Source organism: Pelodiscus sinensis, chromosome 1, assembly GCF_052426305.1.
Source record: "Pelodiscus sinensis isolate ZL-2025 chromosome 1, ASM5242630v1, whole genome shotgun sequence".
Lineage (NCBI taxonomy): Eukaryota > Metazoa > Chordata > Testudines > Trionychidae > Pelodiscus > Pelodiscus sinensis.
Window position 1 is genome coordinate 304,760,832 of NC_143052.1, and position 21,419 is coordinate 304,782,250.

The window sequence follows — 21,419 nt, forward strand, 5'->3', positions numbered from 1 at the left end:
ACATACGTGTTTTCACAATGAAGCAGCATTAAGACAAAAATACATATTTCTTAAAACAATTGCTGATTTTAACATTTTAAAGAAAAAAATGAAAAATTCCATTTTTAAACTTCCATAGTGTTGTAATTATGGAGATCAGTATTTAGTGTGTTATAGATTCCTAATTATATTCATATTATGTCTTCTTTACCATGTCAAATAAAATGAATTACTGAATAAAGTAAATAGTATAAATGCACATAATTTACTAATTAAATAATAATTGAACAGTCATATCAAAGCATTTAAAAGCTATCCATTTTCAGTTTTACGTTTACTTCAAATTATTCTTAATTGCCTGATTTAATGCTTTTCTGTTTTTATAACATTAAAGAAGATTTATATTTTATTTTATATTCTTCCATGAGATTATACATTTTTAATACTAGAAAATGGAGTAGAATTAAATTCTTCCCCTATTGAAGACAATGAGAATTTTGCCATTTTCCTCACTGGGGCCAGAATCTCATCCATGTTATTTCAAAGACTCCAATGGCCATATTAAAGTTCACATGCTATTGTTTCCTTAACTTTTTAAAATGTACTTATCTAATAAAAAAATCCATATTAGTACTTGGTCCTGCCATGAAGGCAGGGGACTGGACTCAATAACCTCTCGAGGTCCCTTCCAGTCTTAGTATTCTATGATTCTATGATTTATGAAGTTGAAAGCTAGAAGTGACCAACAGATAATCTAGGTCAGGGGTCAGCAACCTTTTCAAACCAAAGAGCCCAGCTACATCAAAATTCAGAACAAGTGGTCAACAGAGAGCCATATAAGAATGCCCATTTGCATGACTGAAAATATACAACTTAATATTATTGATAATTGACATAATCAGGGCTTGCCAAGCGGCGGCGAGCCCTGCTCACCAGCTGCGCGGTTCGGCATGCTGCGCATGCTCAGACCGCACTGCGCATGCGCTTACCACGTTGTGCAGCTGTGCCGGTTTGTAATCTACTCACCACGGGCGAGTAGATTACACTAATTGTCGAGCCCTGGACATAATGATTAATAATAGCATAAGTGAAACATTGTACTCACAGACTTTATTTAATGGGACTTCTGCTGCTGCATTTTTTCACACATTTCTTTTGAAGTTTTCATTATAACTGGTCAAATCCAGCTTTCTGCCCACATTCAGGCTGTCTTCTGTCAGTCTTATGACAGAGGACTGGGGATGTGGTAGTGCAGGACTTTGGGATGTGGGGGTATGAGGGTCTCAGGGCAAGGGAATTCAGGAGTATTATGGGCTCAGGGTTGCTGTGGGGATGGGGGGTATAGGAGTGTTATGACGCTGCAGCTAGATGGGGCTGGGCCCCAATTGGGAACTTGTTGACCAGGCTTCATTTTTAAATAAAGTAAAATATTATGTCTAACACAAAAGGTTGCCTTTATTTATGACAGGAGTGGGGAAACTTTTTTGGACCGGGGACCACTGACCCATAGAAAAATCAGTCAGGGATCACACAAGTGAGAAGCAAAAACACAAAAAACAACCTTCCAAAAAAACCCAGCCCTCACTGATGTGGCCGCTAACTGAAACACTTCGTTCCTCCGGTGCTCCAGACCCATGGTGGAGGGAGGGCCAGGGAGACTGAGGTTCAAGGCCTTAGGCCAGATTTACTCTTCTGTAGGGTTGCCAGATGGTTTCAACAAAAATACTGAACACACTTGACATTACATCACAATCTACATTACATCTTATTTAGAAAATACCGGACATTTATATTTTCTCATTTAAATTTTCTCAATTTGTTTCCTGAACAGAAAGCTCAATACTGGACTGTCCAGTTCAAAACTGGACACCTAGCAACCCTATTCTTCTGAGGTTCCAGGGTTAGTGGATTTTGTGGGTCCCCCAGGCTCTGGGGTGGGGCCAAAATGAGGATTTAAGTGTGCGGGACAGCGCTGCCAGTGAATTGGATAGGAATGGGGGTGCTGCATCTGTGCTGGAGGTGGGGTGTTAGAGGGGGTGAGGGTGGGAGGTAGGGTGTAAGAGCAGGCTGGGAGTAGGGTGCCTGGCTGCAGGGAAGGGGCAGAAGCAAGAGAGGGGGCAGAAGGGGCTGGGGGTAAGCTGTCTGGCCACAGGGAAGAGGGTAGGAGTGGGCTGGCAGCAGGCTGTCTGGCCAGGCGGCAGGGGGTAGGAGCAGGCTGGGGGCAAGGTGTCTGGCCAGGGGGCAGGAGCGGGCAGGGGGAAGGAATGGTCTGGGGGGCAGGCTGTTGGGGCAGGGGCTGAGGGTATGATGTCTGGCTGGGGGCAGAGGCCAAAAGTGAGCTAGGAGCAGGGTGTCTGGCTGGGGGCAGGAGTGAACTGGGGGCCGGGTATCTGTCCGAGGTATGTGTGAGTGAGGGGATGGGGGTGCAGGGTCTCGGCATGAGGAGGTGGGGGGGGACACTTGTTTTCATGCCATGTCACAGGCACATTGTAACGAAGCCTCAAGGAAGTGTGTCCTGGGGAAAGGAAAATGGCAGCGTGCATGGAGCCATTTTTAGTTCTTCTTCTTCCCTTCATACTGGGGGAAGAAAAAGGGCAGCACATGGAGTCTTCTTTCACTCTACTTGTTCCCCTCACGCCAGATCCAGCTGAGAGGCCCCGGGCTTTCTCTCCCTAACCACTCCCAGCAGACATTCCAATCTCGGAGGGGAAGGGGAAGAATAAGGCTGTAGCACCACTGCTGGCTCCCTGCTGCAGGGGCAACTGGTGGGGCTAAGTTGGGGCTCCAGAAGAGCCATACCTGGCTCACGAGCCATAGGTTGTCTACTCCTGATCTAGGCTGACCAGTGTTTCACAGAACACTTAAATTTCACCTATTTACCCTGTATTGAGCCAAATAACATATTTGGCTAAAGCGTAAGTTCTATAAAGGCATCCAGTCTCAGTATGAAACTTTCTTACTTTACATGCTAGCCATTGATTCTTCTTATGTCTCCTCTAAATTAAAGAGTTCTTTCCCCCTGTGAAAGTATTTATATGGTGTAACAAAGTCACCTCAATCTTTTTTTATGAGCTAAATAGATTTATCACTAATCTTTCACTATAAGACATTTTGTCATTCTTTTCTATACTCATTCTAGTTTTTCAATTGTTTTTAAAAAAGGTGGACACGAACTGTATGCAGTATTCCAGTATCAATATAACCAGCACCATAAAGAAAGGGAACATTACCTCCTTCATTCCTACTTATTACTTCTCTGATTATACGTCCAAGGATCACGTTTATCCCCTTGTCACAACATTCTACTGGGGTAGCTAAAATATACATATAGATGAAATTCAGATTTTATTTTAGGTATGTTTATGTTTAAAAAATATAATTTAAAAAACAAAATAAAAATACGCTTTTACCTTTTTTAATTATTGATTTTTAAATCTATTTTGCTCTATTCTTATTGAAAATTGCTGTATTTTAATCAAAATGTTATCTGTTATAAAGTTAAATGTCTAAGTATATTGCTATGCAGTTACCTTTATCAACCATACCTCTGATTTTATTAAAGATTTAAATAGATTTGTTTGTTTCCATGATACCAAGTTAACTGGCATTAATTATATTTTTCTCCTTTAATTCTTTATACATTGATTTCTGTATCTGCTTTTCTATTATTTTGTTTGGAATTGACATCAGGCTATCAAGCCTACAGTTACTTTTGGCACAAAATTAGCAATCTTCCAGCCTTCTGGAATTTTCCTGGTATATCAAGATTTATTGAAAATTAACATTGTCAGGCCAGAGATGTTTTTCAGCCACCTCTTTTAGAACTCTTGGTTTAAAGTTACCTAAACCTGCCAATTTAAAAATGTTTATTCCTCATGGATGTAAACATACTCCTCAGTTATTAATGTACTATCACCCTCATATCTTTGTCATCTTAATATGATGTACTTTTATCATTCTGCTTCCTTTCATATATGGAACAGAAATATTTATTAAATACTTTTGCAATTTCTGCATCACTATTCACAGTTTTGCAATCTCTGACTAGTAATTATCCTATACTGCTCTTAGGATTTCTTTGTTCCTGTTATACATAGAGGAAATGCCCTCTTATTGTCCTTAGCCCTATCAGCCATGTTTTTTTCCCTAAGGGTATGTCTACACTAGCCCCCTAGTTCCAACTAGGGAGGCTAATGTAGGCATTCGAAGTTGCAAATGAAGCCCGGTATTTAAATATCCCGGGCTTTATTTGCATCTTCCCGTCCGGGCGCCATTTTTAAATCCCCCTAGTCCGAACTAACTGCCCGCGGCTACGTGCAGCTGTCAAATGTTAACTCGAACTAAGTCCTTAGTTTGAGTTAACTGTTACACCTCATAAGGACTTAGTTCGAGTTAACGTTTGACTGCCATGTGTAGCTGCGGGCAGTTAGTTCGGACTAGGGGGAATTTAAAAATGGCGCCCAGACGGGAAGATGCAAACAGTGCCTGGGATATTTAAATACCGGGCTGCATTTGCAACTTCGAATGCCTACATTAGCCTTCCTAGTTGGAACTAGGGGGCTAGTGTAGACATACCCTAATGGTTTTAGCTTCCCATACCAGGTCATAATTTCTAATGTATATTGATTGTTATCTATTACCCTCTTTTTGAGTTTGTAAGGGAACTTCTACACTGCACGCTGATTTTGAAATAAGCTATTCAGAATAATTATTCCGAAATAGCTTATTTTGAAATAGAACATCTACACTGCAGGGAAGCCTCAAAATTAGTCCAAGCCTCAAAAAAAGCAGGCTTCCCTAATGTACACATGCTATCTCAATTTAGAACCCCAGGAGGTACCGGAGAGGAATAAGTTAGAATGGCCCTCGTGAGGGGCTGTTTTGAAATAGCAGCAGTGGAGTGTCTACACACTCCTTATTTCAGAATAGGCTTTATTCCTCGTAGAATGAGGTTTACAGATTTCAAAATAAGCCATCTGTTGTTCTGAAATTATTTCAAAATAATGAAATGATTGTATAGATGTTCGCTTTGTTATTTCAAAATAATGCTAGTTATCTTGAAATAATGGTGCAATGTAGATGCACCCTTATATATTACTCTAATTGATACTTTAATTACTGTTCAGGGCAAGTGCATCAGTATTGCCACTCCCTTGAGGGTACCTACTCTTGGCTCTGGGCTCCTGTCTTGGGCAAAGCTTCATGCTTCTCTCCCTTCTTTCAAGCTGCACAGTTCCTTACTTTCCTGGCAAATCAGATTACATAAACAGGCCAGTGGCTGTGTTTTACAGTCTCTCTAAAAGGTATGCACAACTATAATTGCATTAACAAGTTATCACACAGCTCTTTATAAGCAAGCAGTCTTATTCCTAACCTGTTTTAATGTTTTCTCTGTAATGCTTTAATCAAAGAACCTTTCGGACATGGTAATAAGTTTACCAGAGACTGACTGCCAGCTTGAACAAAGGTGCTTGTAAAAGTCAGTCCTTCAAACTCCATCAGTGGGTTTTCCTGTGGTTACCAGTTGATAACAGTGTTAGCTCAGAAGTAGCTTTCCTATGAATAGGTCTTTCCTTTATAAAGCATGAGGCTTTGATCTTGAGATTCCAGGAACAAGTTATCAGCAGATAATGGTCCTGTCCTCAGAAAATAGCTTTAGAAGACTGGGATGTGTATAACTGGAGATGGGGAATTTGCCTCCCCTGCTCTAAGAAATTCTTCAGGCAAACTACTTGACTCTGTCCCAAAAGTCACTTCTTGTCTGGCACTTTATTAGATGTAGTCCTTTGAAGTTCATACAGAGGTGAAAGTAAGCAGGTGTGCCCTTGGTGTGCAGCTCAGGCAAGAGCTGGCAAGAGCTGACTGAGCTGCAGCAAAAAGCCAGCAGGGGACTATTTAAACAACTGGCAGGGACCCATATCACAATAGGATAGTACCTATGAGAAATTTTAAATTACTTTCACAGCTGAGTTTGTAACACTTCTCGGGCCTCACATTTTCACATCTGCCCACTTAATGAGGTTGCATACAATCCCAGCCCATAATAATACATAACCTTTGTATTTAAGACAATGGACTCCAAAGATACTTAAATTTAATTCAATAAGACCCTTGGAGCCTGTTCTATCAGCACTTCTAGCTATTTTGGAGACATCCCTAACTTCCTGAGAAAACTACAGAGCATCCGTGATCTTACTGAAATCACCATTCTGGCTACCATGAATGTAGAAGCTCTTTACACCAACATTCCACATGAGGATGGACAACACTATCGCTGATGATGCTACAGCACACCTTGGGGCTGAGCTCTGTGACTTTGTCCTCACCCACAATTTGGGGACAATTTATACCTTTAAGTCAGCGGCATTGCTCTGGGTATCCGCATGGCCCCACAATATGCCAACTTTTTTATGGCTGACCTAGAACAATGTTTCCTCAGCTCCTGTCCCCTAGCACCTTTTACTTATGTTACATTGATGACATCTTCATCATATGAACCCACCAGAAGGAGATCCTTGAAGAATTCCACAGGGATTTCAACAATTTCCACCCTACTGTCAACCTCAGCCTGGACCATTCCACACAAGAGATTAATTCCATGACACTATAGTACAAATAAATGACAGTCACATAAACACTACCCTATACTGGAAACCTGCTTACTGTTATTCTAACTACAATGGCTCTAGTTTCCATTCAGGGCACATCACACGGTCTGTTGTCTACAGACAACTGGATCTGCTCCAATCCCACAAACACCTACAAGATCTTTATCAAGCATACTTAAAACGTATATACCCACCTTGGGAAGTGAGGAACCAGTTTAAACCCCTCCAGTACATCATTGACAATATCTCACTCTCACAGCCGATCCCTCACTCTCACAGACCTTGGGAAACAGGCCAGTCCTTGCCTACACACAACCCTCCAACCTGAATCAAATACTTCCAACAGCCTCACACCATACCTCAAATACACTCACCAGGAACCTACCCCTGCAATAAACCTCTTTGCCATCTCCGTCCACATAGCTACACAAGCAACATCAGAGGACCTAACTAAATAAGCTACAACATCAAGGGCTCATACAACTGCACATCTTCTAATGTGATACATGCCATCAAGTGCCAGCAATGCAAACCAGATAGTCTCTGTGTAAAGGATAAATGAACACAAATCAGACATCAGGAATGGTAACACACATAAACCTGTAGGGAAACATTTTAACCTACCTGGTTACTCAGGGTGTGTCTAGACTACACGGTTTTATCAACAAAAGTGGCCTTTTGTCGACAAAACTACACCCGCGTCTACACTACCCCTGCATTCTGTCGACAGTAAGTCGACAGAATGCAACAGTTTTGTTGACAGTGGTAAACATCCTTTTACGAGGAAGAACACCTTTGTCATCAGAGATCTGTTGACAAAAGGTGTCTGTGGACGCAGGGAGCCAGTTCTGTCGACAAAAAAGCCCTCCAGGAAGAAGCCCTGGTGGACAGCCTAGCCTTTACAGGTACAGCACCTCTGTGGTTCCTGGCTGCAGCTTCTTAAAAGCACAGGCACCTAGACAGGCCTTCCAGGCTGGCAACTAGCCAGAGCACCCGTGACAGCCATGTCCCAGCCTCAAGGCCGCCCTGGCCCTTCTCGGGACAGAGAGGAGGACCCACCTACGGGCACCAAAAGGCAGGCACCAGCCTGGTCAGGGCCAGAAATCAAAAACCTCCTGGAGCTCTGGTTCCAGGAAGAAGCCCTGCATGCTCTGCAAACATGCCACAGGAATGCGGACATTTATGAGCGCCTGGCCCAGGGACTGGCCGCCAAAGGGCATCACCCCCGCACCATGGCACAAGTCAGGGCCAAGGTAAAGGAGCTGTGGCAGGGATATGCCAGGGCCCAGGACCAGAGCTCCCACTCCAGGGCAGCCTCCGATACCTGCCCTTACTACCAGGACTCCACTGTGTGTGGTGGAGTCCGGGTTACCCCACCACATCGTGGACCTACCCCTCCTGAGGGAGGAAGACCAGACAGGAGAGGTGAGAGAGCTGCACCAAGAGGAGAAGGAGGAGGAAGAGAAGGCAGCAGGGACCCAGACCCCAGAGGCCTCCCAGGCATCTGTGGACATTGGGGAGGCAACATCAGGTGAGTGCTTTGAGGGGTCACCACACACAGGCAGTTTGGCAGTGTGGGGGGCCAGCTAGTCCCATTGCCACTGTGGGGCCCCTGTGAGGCTTTCAGGCCACTGCCCAACTCACACACGATATCACGTGTAATACCCCTGAGTCACCTGTCCAAAGGAGAGACCCTGACAGCCACGGCATGCCCTCAGGGACGGCAGAGGTGCACCCAGACCGTGATTATCTCCTCCTCTTTTCCTCCACAGCTGGACCCTCTACCCAACAGGGGAGCACCACACTTGTCCCACCACCATCCCGGACTCGTACCACCCACAGGCACTGGCGTGTGTTCACAGACCTGCTGAGGGAGCATGTTGTGGCCCTGGAGGACCTCAACAGGACCCTCCAGCAGAGGATGCAGGCAGAGGCCGAGTGGCACACCAGGCTGCTGGACGAGCTGGTCCAGCAGTGCACTACCATCTGTGCCACAATGAGGAAGCTCTTCGCCTTGCCTGCCTGTCACGGGCACTGCTCCTCCTGCATGCCAGGCCCTGCTCCTCCAGCTCCCTCAGCCCATCCTTCCCCCTCAGCCCCGCCTGCTCCTGAGCCCTCACAGGCCCAACAGCTGCCCCCCTCCTGCCCAGACCAGGACTAGGTCTCACTCCACCCGATCCCAAGGCCATGATGATGCCAGGACACAGGAAGGTGGCAGGACCCTGCAATCAGGGAAGCAGGGTACGTCTACACTACAGCGCTAATTCGAACTAACTTAGTTCGAATTAGTTAATTCGAACTAAGCTAATTCGAACTAACGCATCTAGAACTAAAAACTAGTTCGAATTAGCGTTTTGCTAATTCGAACTAGCGCATCCACACTGATTGGATGCAGGGGCGCATTTAAGGGCGGCTGAAACCGGTTCTGGCAGGGCATCAGGTCAGTAGTTGCTTTGTGTGGCTGCTGTCTGAGGCTATCTGAGGCTCGTGCTTAAAGGGACCCCCCTGGACAGCCGGTTCTCAGCTTTTCCTGCTTGCTTGCCAACCTCGCCGAGGGACAGCAAAGCGTTGGTCTCTGTGCCTGTCTGTGTCGGTGCTTCCCTTCGGGGACGCTGCCGCAGGTGGCAACATGGAGCCAGAGCTCGCCCTGCACCTTCTGGTACACTTTCTGGACTTGCTGCTGCAAGCCTGCCACCAATGGTTCGAGGCTGCCTGGCACCACCTGGTGCATGTCAGCCCCCTGCCTCTCCACCTGGCCGCCCTGGGGGCTGTGGAGGAGCCGCGGCGGCGCCCCGGCACCGGCGTGCCCCGCCGCATCTGGCGTCTGGACACCAGCAGCGACTGGTGGGACCGCATCATCCTGGAGCGCTGGGAAGACCGACAGTGGACCCAGAACTTCAGGATGAGGAGGGACACCTTCCTGGAGCTCTGCGAGTGGCTCGCCCCTGCTCTGCGCAGAAGGGACACTCGCATGAGGCCCGCCATCCCCCTCCAGAAGCGGGTGGCCATCGCCTTCTGGAAGCTCTCCACGTCGGACAGCTACCGATCCGTCGGGAACCAGTTCGGCGTGGGGAGATCCACCGTCGGAGCGGTGCTCATGCAGGTATGGCACTCGTCGGCCACTGCGCCGGAGGGGGAGAGGGGCTGCAAGGAGGGGATGGGCCGCCCCACGGACAAAGGGGGGGGGGGAGGAGGCGAAAGCACCCTGCACCAGAGGGGTCGGTCTGTCCCGGCCGTACTACACGCTGCCAGGGGGGCTTGCTTCCGGGAGTGGGGCGCAGGGCACTGCCAGGGCACGAATGCTCCCAGCCACCCGGGCGCCCCACTGATTGGCGCTTTGCTGTGTCTCTCTCCGCAGGTGGTCAAGGCCATCAACCGGGTGCTGCTCCGCAGGGTGGTCCGCCTTGCCGACCCGGACGCCGTCATCCGGGGATTCGGCGCCCTCGGCTTCCCCAACTGCGGGGGGCCCATCGACGGGACGCACATCCCCATCCGTGCCCCAGAACACCAGGCGTCCCGGTACGTCAACCGCAAGGGGTACTTCTCCATCCTCCTGCAGGCCGTGTGTGACCACCGGGGACAGTTCACGGACATTAATGTGGGCTGGTCCGGCAAAGCACACGACGCCCGGGTGTACCGGAACTCCTCCGTGTGCCAGCAGCTGCAGGACGGGACCTTCTTCCCCGACCGCCACATCAGGGTCAGGGACGTGGACATGCCCGTCTGCCTGGTGGGGGATGCCGCCTACCCACTGCAGCCCTGGCTCATGAAGCCCTACACGGGGCACCTCAATCCCTCCCACCAGGCCTTCAATGCCAGGCTGACCAGGGCCCGCATCGTGGTGGAGGGGGCTTTCGGGCGACTGAAAGCCCGCTTTCGATGCCTCCTCACCTGTCTGGACCTGGCCGAGCACAACATCCCTCCCGTGGTGGCAGCATATTGTGTGCTCCACAATTTATGTGAGAGAAAGGGGGAGGCTTTCCTGCCAGTCTGGATGGCTGAGGCTGACCGCATGGCAGGCCACTACGGTCAGCCCAGCACCGACGCCGTCCGGGAAGCCCAGCGGGGGGCCGTCCGGATCCGGGAAGCCCTGCGGGAGAGCTTCCTGGTGGAGGAGGAGGACTGACCTCTCCCTGCATGCCCCACTGGGGCCTTCTTCCACCCTACCCCCTTCCCCTTTCCCCTCCCTACCTACTGTCAAATAAAGACACCTGTTTTTCAAACAAAAACGTCTTTTTATTTTACATAACTGGGGTGGGGGGAGGGAGGGAGGAATGAGGGTGGGAGAGGGGAGGGGGAAACCTGGGACGAGGGAGCTGGAAGGGAGGAAGGGAAAGGAAAGCTCAGGGGTGGGAGTCCAGCTGCCTCTCCTGTCTCGCAACACTGCGGGTCCGGGGGCGTTGGTGGGGAATGGTTGTGGAGGGTGGGGCAGGAGGGACAGGGGGTGTGGAGGAAGCAGGAGCGGGAGCAGGAGGGGGACTAGAGGGAGAAGGAGGGGGAGCAGGAGGAGGAGCAGGGGGAGCAGGAGGAATTGGGAAGCGGTCGAGCAGGCTCTGGAGGTGGCCTCGCAGGGCACGGCCCTGCTCCTCCAGTGCCTCCAAGCTCCTCCGGCGCAGCCTCAGGTCCTCCTGGACCCAGTGGTCCTGGAGACGGAGCTGTTGCTCCAGGAACCGGAGGTGCCGCCTCTGGTACTCCTCCTGGTTCCTGGCTCTCCTGCTTGCCCGGGCGCAGGCGGCTGCTGCAGGCGGGGTGGTGCGCCCTGCAGTCCTAGGTGCTGCGGCTGTGGTGAAACAAGTACAGCGGTCAATTACCCCAGGGGCCCTGGTGTGTGAAACCCAGCTCCCCTCTGCAAGGCCAGGGCCCCTGCAGGATCCCCAGCTGCTGCTCCGTGGTGAGCAAGGCCCAGGCGTACGGTCCCGGGGCTCCCTCTTGCCCCAGCCCCCCGTACACATAAGGGGAGCATGATGGAACTCACAGGTGGACGCCTCCCCGGCCTCGGACGACACAGGCGAGCGGGTCTGTGGGGTGCCTCGGGGGTCCCGGGTCCTGGGCAGGCTGCCGGCAGGCTCCTGGCTCTTGGAGCCCTCCTCCTCTTCCTCCTCCTCCTCCTCCTCCTCCTCCTCCTCTTCCGTCTCTTGGAGCGGTCCCTCTGCCCCAGGGTCTATCACGTCCCGGGGGGCAGGGACGGCATGAGCCCCCAGGAGGCGGTCCAGAGCCTGGAAGTGGGGGCACGCCTCCGGGTCGGCCCCTGGCAGGCAGGCCCAGGAATAGGACTGCCGCAGGTCCTTTATTTTCCAGCGCACCTGCTCCCGGCTGCGCTGGTGGCCCCTGGCGGCCAGGCTGGCAGCCATGCGGCCATAGACTGCCGTGTTCCTGTGGCTAGTGCGGAGATCGTGGACATTGGAGGCTTCCCCCCAAACCTCAATGAGGTCCACGATCTCCGCACTAGACCACGCAGGTGCCCGCCTCTTGCGGCCCTGGGCAGGGTCCTGGGAGCCGCCAGGCTGGTCCCGGGAAGAGGGGGAGGGCTGGGTGTCATCGGGTGGCTGGCTCATGGGTGTCAGCTGCTGGGTGTGCTGGCACGGGTGCTGGCAGCCTTGCAACTGGCACAAACTGTGTAGCCAGCCCATGGCCCTTTAAGGGCTCCGGGACCGGGAGGGGGGCAGTAGAGTTTGCCTGGTGTTGGCCAGAGTGGCCACCAGGGCAAGCTGGGAAGGGCTAGCCTCCCACTAGTTCGAATTAAGGGTCTACACAGCCCTTAATTCGAACTAGTAAGTTCGAACTAGGCTTAATCCTCGTGGAATGAGGATTACCTAGTTCGAACTAAGCGATCCGTGAGTTCGAATTAAATTCGAACTAACGGAGCACTAGTGTAGCGCCTATGAAAGTTAGTTCGAACTAACGTCCGTTAGTTCGAACTAACTTTGTAGTGTAGACATACCCGCAGAGGCCTACTTGAGCCCCCCTCCGTCCTCCAGGTTTTCAGTCCCCTACCACCCCAGTTAAAGGTCATTTCAGTTATATAACAAAATCTTTATTTTTGAGTGAAAGATTTACCTTTACACATTTGAACAGTACACAGAGAATTTTTTTAAAGTTATTTAGAAATAAGGGCTGTTATTTTGAAATAACTTTGCTGTGTAGACATACCCAAAGTGTCCCTGGTGGTCGATCCCGGCCTGCAGCACCATCGAATAGTAGCCCTTCCTGTTTATAAATTGGGCTGCTCGATGGGGCGGAGCACGGATTGCGATGTGTGTCCCATCAAGGGCTCCTCCGCAGTTCGGGAATCCAAGGGCGGCAAACCTGGCACATTTTCTTTACTGATAGTGTTTCTAATAAAAAACTAATGTCTGTGTACAAAGAAAACCGGGTGTGAATATATTCTTTATGGGAAGAGGGTGAGGGTAGTGGAGGGACAGGTAAGGGTGGGCCAGTCCAAACTCTCCATGGGGAAGGCCCTGGGGAGAATCAGTGGGCTCCTTCTGAGAATCTCTCCCTCAGGGCCTCTTGGATTTGGACACCAGCCTAGTGAACCTGGCGAATGGCAGCCATCCGGGGCGGCTGAAATGGCCTATCCTTGCCATCAGCACCTGTTCCCAACCCCAGAAGGAAGGCCTCCCCTTTTCTCTCCACCAGGTTATGGAGGGTGCAACATACGGCCACAACCACCAGGATGTTGCGTTCGCCCATCTCCAGCCATGTGAGAAGGCAATAGAACCTCCCTTTCAGCTGGCCAAAGGCACATTCCACCAGGGTGTGAGCCTGGCTAAAATGCATGTTGAAAAGCTCCTTGCTCGCATCCAGGTAGCCGGTGTAGGGCTTCATGAGCCATGGTATCAGGGGATAGGCCATGTCGGCCACTATGCACACTGGCATCTGCATGTCCCCGAGTGGAAGGTGCCGCTGGGGGGAAAATGTTCCTGCCTGCAACCTGCAGTACAGGTAGGAATTCCGGAATATGAGGGCATCATGTGCCTGCCCCGACCACCCGACACAAATGTCTATAAAGGGTATGTCTTCACTACAGCGTTATTTCGAAATATCTTTTTTTGAAATAGTTAATTCAAAATAAGTTATTTCGAAATAACACATCTACTCACAAAATGCATTTCAAAATAGCGTTTTGCTATGTCGAAATAGCGTGTCCATGCTGAGTGGACGCTGAATCGCATTTAAGGCCGGCCGGAACCAGGTCCGGCAGGGCATCAGGTTAGGAGTTACTTTGTGTGGCTGCTGCCTGAGGCTATCTGAGGCCTGTGCTTAAAGGGACCCCCTCCTCGACAGCCAGTTCTCAGTTTTCCCTGCTTGCTTGCCTACCTCGATGAGGGACAGCAAATCATTTTTTCTCTCCGTGCTTTGGTTGCCCTCACTCGGGACACCACAGCACTCTGAAACATGGAGCCACAGCTGCCCCTAGGCACTCTGGTGCTTCTTGTGGACGCGTTGGTGTGAGCCAGGCTGCAGTTTGGATGCTCTTTTTCGAAAAAGAGATTGATTTTTTGATCCACATAATGTAATCTAGACGCTCTTTTTCGCCTCTGTTGAAAAAGGTGTGTAGTCTAGACGTAGCCTCAGTCATGGATTTAAAAGTAGCTATTCTTCTGTCAACCTGGACTTGAATAAAGATATTGCCTGGTTAACCTATTACTAAGGCAATTTCTCCTGACTTTGACATTCTTATTTTCACATCAAAAGCTATGAATGGGACACATAATACCTACTTAATGAGCGTTATTAACTCGGGTCCTACAATTTACAGGTAACTGCTTTTGCTATTATATGCATTTTGGATTATGTTTTTTCCACTCTAATACATTTGATTAAGTGGATTGTTCCCATTAAAACTGAGGATCCTATATATATTTTTAGTCTCTAAAGTTTAAAGTTACAGACTAACACAGTTACCCCTCTGAATCTTAATTCAATTAACTTTTTTTCAAGGATATTTGAGGAAATTGCCATATTTGTCACAGCTAAGATTGCCAGTTTTGGTTGGATAGATTCCTGAAGTTTATATGACATAATATAATCTTTAATGAAAATTCATTTTTAATTTCTGAGGACTCCAAGACAATTCTGGAGGGCTGACAATCATACCAGCCTTCACTTTACTTTGGAAATAGAACAGACTTTTAGCCAATTTGTCTTGATTGTGGAATCATGGCTTTTTGGTAATTTAATAAACTGTTCTTTAAGAACTTCCAGTTTTCATTCATATTTTTCTGTATATATTTTTCTTTCCAATAAAATTTGCTCATAATTTTAATTGGTTTTAGGAAATTGGTCCTAAACGAGGTATGTATACTGAACCAGTCCTCTATTTGCTTGTTTTGATCCCTAGGCAATCACCAACTTCTAGTTTAGTGATAGTCATAATCAGGTCCACATAATTACCTCATGTTGGGTGTAATATCTTTTGTGTTAGAAAATTAAAATCTATAATGTTCAGAAACTTTAAAGATTTTTACTACTGGCTGCATGAGACCTTCAGCTTATGTCTCCCAGATTGAAGTTCCTCATAAAAATTTTAGTTTTCACATATTATAGACAGGTGCTTAAGCAGTATCTAATACTAGTTTCTGGATTAATTTAGTAGTCTATAACAGACCCCCACCAGTATTCCCTTTTGGGCTTTGCAAGTTAGCACAGTGATACATATGCATTCAATTTCTTCTAATTTGGAGTTATCAGTAACTCTCTAACAATTAATGGTGTCTAAAGTAAAGTGTCCCCCCCCTCACCTCTTTTCCTGAGGTTATCTGTAGTGATTTTTAACATTTCAGTCATGCAAATTATCCCACATGGTAGCATTAATACCAATTATATTGAATTTCTTCTTTCTTTTTTTTTTAATGAGTATATCAGCATGGAAGCATGTCCTCTGGAATGGTGGTCAAAGTATGAAGGGGCATATGAATGTTTAACCTTTCTGGCACATAAATCCCTTGCAATGTCTACTTGCAAAAGTGCCACGTGAACTTCTGTTCTCACTTTCAGGAGATATTGTAAATAAAAAGCAAGCAGTAATATCTCCCTAAAATGTAAGCAAACTTGTTCTTAGTAATTGGTAGAATAAGAAGTAGGACTGAGTGGACTGTAGGCATTGAAGTTTTATAGTTTTGTTTTTAAGTGCAGTTCTGTACAAAAATGTTTGTAAATTGCACTTACATTATAAAGAGTTTGCACTACATTATTTGTCGGAGGTGAATTGAAAACTAGTTTCTCTTATTTATCATTTTTATAGTGAAAATATTTGTAACCAAATCTAAACTGAGGACTGTATACTTTGTATTCTGTTTTGTAATAGAAGTCAATACATTTGAAAATGTAGAAGAACATCCAAAATATTTGATAAATCTTTATTGGTATTCTGTTGTTTACAGTGTGATAAATTAAATTAAATTTTAAAACATGATTAATGTTGTGTTTAATCACGAGTTAACTGCAATTAATTGACAATCCTACTTTTAAACATAATTCAGTTTAATTTTGATTTTTAATGCCATTTTTAATTTCCATTTAAAATAACTGAAGGAATAATTTTACAGTGCACTCAAGTAAGAAATGCAAATTAATAATGAATTCTTATTCTTCTATATTTACAGAACAACATTATATACAATGGGTTTATATGCTGTATTTGTGTGTCTTCATTATAGACTTTTGCACAGCAAACTAAGGGTTTTTTTTTCTGTTTGGCTGCCGAATTTAGAAATGAAAAATTAGTTCCAAGTTGTCTTTTCATTAAAAACTTTTGTGTTTGTGGATGTGCAAATCATGAACCTGTTGTATTATCAGTGCCTAGAAAAATTAAATCCAAACCCAAGAACCACCTGTGTCTCTTTCCTATTTTCCCCTGTCTTTCCCCTCTTGCTACTTCTCCCAAAAACATATTCAGAAAGGCTTTTATTATTATACTTTTATTTACTCATTCTTTATTTGAATCCATTTTCAGAGATGGATGATGTATTGAAATGGATCTGCTGTGATCAAACTGATAAGTTATTCTGAATTTCATATATAACTGTCACTTAGAATGTGATGCAGTCCACTGAATGAATCCCATTGACTTCAGTGGACTTTGGATCAGGCCCTGAAACAACAGACTGGTTTATATGTCTATTTTCTTAAATTAACTTAGCATCTTCCAGGTATGCAGCAAACTTCAAATCAACTTTGTGCATTGTAAGGCAGTTTTGTCAAAGAATATTGGTGTTCTTCAGTCATAAATGAACAGCAGTATTGTTCTGGGCGTGGAATATTTTTTTAAGTGAATGGAAGAATTTACATTGAAATTTCAAGGATATATATATATATATATAGCCTTTTGTTTATGGAGCCACTAATTTTATTTAAAAACCCCCACAATTTGTAAATTAGATATTCATATTTTAGATTTTAGGAATTATTTGTGTTAAACATTTGAGCAATGTTGACAAATATCTATTTCAGCACACTAAAGTCTCACAATTCTGAATTTTACATAAATTATTACATTCAAAGTAAATTCACTGTCCAACTTGGGAATTTTAAATATTTTCTTTTTTTTCTTTTGATTTAGTTCTTCATAAGGGAGAGAGGTTTAACTCTAAGAAATGGGCAGTAAAGTATTACAAAGACAAGATAAAATAATGAAGATGGTAATACTCCTATTAGTGTATTTGGTAAGTAAATAATGAGCATTTTCTTTTCTTCATCATAAATGTTAGGAAATAATTGCATAAACCAGTGAGCTGTAGTAATGTACATATTTTACTGCAACTATTAATATATAGAATACAGTATTTCAAACACACTAGTTTAGGAAACGTTAGTGATAATTAGTTAGATAACTCTGTTCAAATTAGCTTTGACACTTTTGTCACTGTAACACTTTTTCCCCACTCTCCTGCCCTCTGTTCTTCAAAAAATCCACCTCCGTGTCTGAATATACCCACATGAAGGATGGCTTCTCAGGCTCATGCCTCTCCACCAGCAACCAGGGTTTGACAGTAGCTGCAGCTGAGCCTGTGTAACCCACACAGGTGCTGGGTGTGGTACACTATCCTATGTAGTGGCACTTAGACCACTTATAGAGAGAGAGAAAAGAATGAGTTTCCTCTACAGCTTTAGCTGAGAGCCAGCTGGCTTTTAGCTCAAGCTATAGAAGCTCATGCACTGATTATAGAGGTCCCAAGTTTGGTTCCACCTGTTGGAGTTACAGCCCCTGTCCCACAGATGTGGCCAAATCTAGAGTGGGGCTGTGCACCCACTCCTCTGCTGCTGCTGGAGCCTAGGCTGGGGAGAGGGGTTCAGCTTGTCAGTCCCTCCTCATAGGACTTCATTGCTCCCCTCTACCTAGCCCTGTCCCCCTCCCCCCCAAGTTATTTTTAGTGAAGTCAAAGTCAGATCACAGGCTCCATAAAATTTTGTGCATTGCACGTGACTTGTCCATGATTTTTACTATAATAATTAGCCTTACCCATTAATACATTATTGATAATCTCTCAGTGCAAGATACCAGGTTTAAAGCACAGAAAACAAATACTCCATTTATACAGAAAACAGCAACAGCATAATTGGCACCAGTGTGCTTTCACTGCCATGTCAGCATGCCTCATCTCTGACCCAGAAAGACAATCTGTAGGAATGAGGGTAGTTCTCCACAGCAGTTTCATGCTTAGACTTTTTCGCTGAAACTACCAAACAGGGTGATGGTGAGCTTTTGTGATGTGGATGTTCTTTTTCAAGTGCTTGTCAATGTCGCTTCCAGTCAGGTGTACACGCACCATCTGTATAAGCGTCGGAAATTTTTCCCCTAGTAGCTCCCATAGGGTTGTCTTTGGAGACCCCTAGAATGGCACCGCTATATTAGCGCATATATACCATAGTAGACCCTGCCCGCCCTCAGTTCCTTCTTACCGTTCATGACAGTATTGGAACTTCCTAGCTCTTGCCTTGGCAACTGTCTAGTACCAAGTGTATAGCGCTCTTCGTTGTCATCTTTGTTCGAGTAGCAAGCCTTCAGCGTCAGCAGACCCGCAAGCAAGTGCCCAAGAACTGTAGCCCCTCCTGGGCGCCAACACATACCTAACACCTCTGCCTTTAAATCATGTGCAGTGTGTAAGTGCCCCATGCCCAACAGCTATCTGTATGAGGCATGCCTTCGCTGTTTGGGTGAAGAACACCACACTGAGTAGTGCAAAATCTGTAGAAGTTTTAAGCCCCACACCAGAAAGGACTGGGAATACAGGCTCCAGCAGCTTCTTTTGGAAGCGGCACTAAAACTCCCTCAGGCTAAGAAGTTGGGACCTGGAGCCAGCTCTGTACAGAGTGCTCTCGCCTCCGTGTACAATAGTGCACCAAAATCAAGTGCATCCAAGAAATACGTTCCCTGGTGCCGATGACCATAGTGCTGAGACATAGGTCCAACTCACCAGCACCGCGAGGCAGAAAGGAAGATGGGTAGATCCCCTTATAAGTCCCGGCCAAGACAGGACCAAACCCGATGGAAGTCCCCCAAGCGAGAGGTCCAGGACATGCCATAGCCACAGACACATGGCCTGTCACTAAGGGTATGTCTACACTACAGCACTAATTCGAACTAACTTAATTTGAATTAGTTAATTCGAACTAAGCTAATTCGAATTAGTGCATCTAGACCTAAAACTAATTCAAATTAGCATTTTGCTAATTCAAAATAGCATGTCCATATTGAGTGGACCCTGAACTGAAGTTAAGGCTGGCCGGAACCAGTGCCGGCAGAGCATCAGGTTAGGACTTAGAGCATGGAGCTGCTACCTCAGGCTAGCCGAGGGCTGTGCTTAAAAGGACCCGACCCCCACCCCAGACAGACAGTTCTCAGGGTTCCCCGCTTGCTTGTCTACCTCGATGAGGGACAGCAAAGTAGTCCTGACTTGGAGTACCCTGAGTGCCCACACTCGGCACATCACAGCACTTGGCCATCAGCCCGGCTGCACTTGCCGCAGGCTGCCATCGGGGGGGGGGTCGATCGGGGGTCTGTCAGGATCCAGGAGGTCCTGCAGGAGAGCTTCCACCCCGAGGAGCCCGCAGAGCCACCCCAGTCCTCCCCATTGGGGGCTTGTGCCCCATTCCTCCCTCACCTCCTTCCATTTACCCCTCCCTAGCCCCCCTCCCTGATGTAAAAAATAAAGGACACGTGTGTTCAAAAATAGAATCTCTCTTTATTTAACAAAACTGGGGGGGGGGGGCGATTAACCTCTGGGGAGACTGGGAAAAGGAGGTGGGAGAGGGGAAGAGAGAGGGTGGGAGAGGGGAGGGGGAAACCTGGGAGGAGGGAGCTGAAAGGGGGAAGCCAGGGGAAGAAGGAGGAGGGGAAGTATAAAACTATGGTACGCCATACAGGCAGTCCCCGGGTTACATACAAGATAGGGACTGTAGGTTTGTTCTGAAGTTGAATTTGTATGTAAGTCGGAACTGGTACATATTGTAGGGGAAACTCTAGCCAAACATTTCTCCAGAGCTCAGTTTTATTCTCCCACACCTCACTTCCCTCAGTCCTTTATTTTCAAGCTGAGGTGTCTGCTGAGAAAAGCCGCTCCGCGTCTCCCTGGTCTGCTGGGGGGGGGGAGCCGCTAGCTTCGCATCTCCGTGGTCTGCTGGGGGGAAGCAACTAGTGCGGGGTTGCCTCACCCCGTTTGTAAGTAGGGATCCGATGTAAGTCGGATCCATGTAACCCGGGGACTGCCTGTATTTTCAATACTGTGTACAGATGTGGTCTCCTCACCTCAAAAAAGATATTTTTGACTTGGAAAGGGTTCAGAAAAGGGCAACTACAATGATTAGGGGTTTGGAACAGGTCCCATATGAAGAGAGGCTAAAGAGACTGGGACTTTTCAGCTTAGAAAAGAGGAGATTGAGGAGGGATATGATAGAGGTATATAAAATCATGAGTGATGTGGAGAGGGTGAATAAAGAAAAGTTCTTCATTAGTTCCCATAATAGAAGAACTAGAGGACACCAAATGAAATTAATGGGTAGCAGGCTTAAAACTAATAAAAGAAAGTTCTTCTTCACACAGCACATAGTCAACCTGTGGAACTCCTTGCCACAGGAGGCTGTGAAGGCTAGAACTATAACAGAGTTTAAAGAGAAGTTAGATAAAGTCATGGTGGTTGGGTCCATGGAGTGCTATTAGCCAGGGGATAGGAATGGTGTCTCTGGCCTCTGTTTGCAGAAGGCTGGAGATGGATGGCACGAGACAAATCGCTTGGTCATTGTCTTTGGTCCATCCCATCTGGGGTAGCTGGTGTTGGCCGCTGTCGGCAGACAGGCTACTGGGCTAGATGGACCTTTGGTCTGACCCAGTATGGCCATTCTTATGTTCTTATGTTCTAAGCTCAGGGTCAGGGGTCTCACTGAACCAACTTGATTTTCATGCAAACCTGCTCCTGGGTTTGCATGTGGCCTTTAGTGGCCAGGCTGGCAGCTATCCTGCCCTAGACGGCCGCTTTCCTGTGCCTAGTGCAGAGATCGTAGACGTTGGAGGCCTCCCCCCAAACCTCGATGAGGGCTACGATCTCCGCACTAGACCAGGAGGGTGCCCACGTCTTGCGGCCCCGGATAGGCTCCTGTGAGCCGCCAACCTGTTCCTGGGAAGAGGCGGAGAGCTGGGTGGCAGTGGGTGGCTGGCTTATGCCATGCCAGGTGCAGGATCTGCTGGCTGGGTGCTGGCAGGCTTGCAACTGGCACGAGCACTGTAGCCAGACCATGCCCCTTTAAGGGCTCCGGGGCCGGAAGGGGGGCAGAAAAGTTCCCCTGGTTTGGCCCAGAGTGGCTACCAGGGCTACCTGGGAAGGGCTAGCCTCC

The 21,419-nt window shown here is 47.2% G+C and overlaps 1 protein-coding gene across 4 annotated transcripts in view; it reads left to right on the top strand.

Moving 5' to 3' along the window:
• The window catches only part of TNFRSF19 (TNF receptor superfamily member 19), a 131,538-nt gene that overhangs the window by 14,579 nt on the left and 95,540 nt on the right, over positions 1-21,419 (top strand). For all 4 annotated transcript variants that reach the window (XM_075919267.2, XM_075919268.2, XM_075919270.2 and 1 more), the window contains exon 2: positions 17,152-17,254. In XM_075919267.2, the coding sequence (XP_075775382.1) occupies positions 17,186-17,254 (69 nt within the window). In that variant the 5' untranslated portion in view covers positions 17,152-17,185. The remainder of the gene's footprint in view (positions 1-17,151; positions 17,255-21,419) is intronic.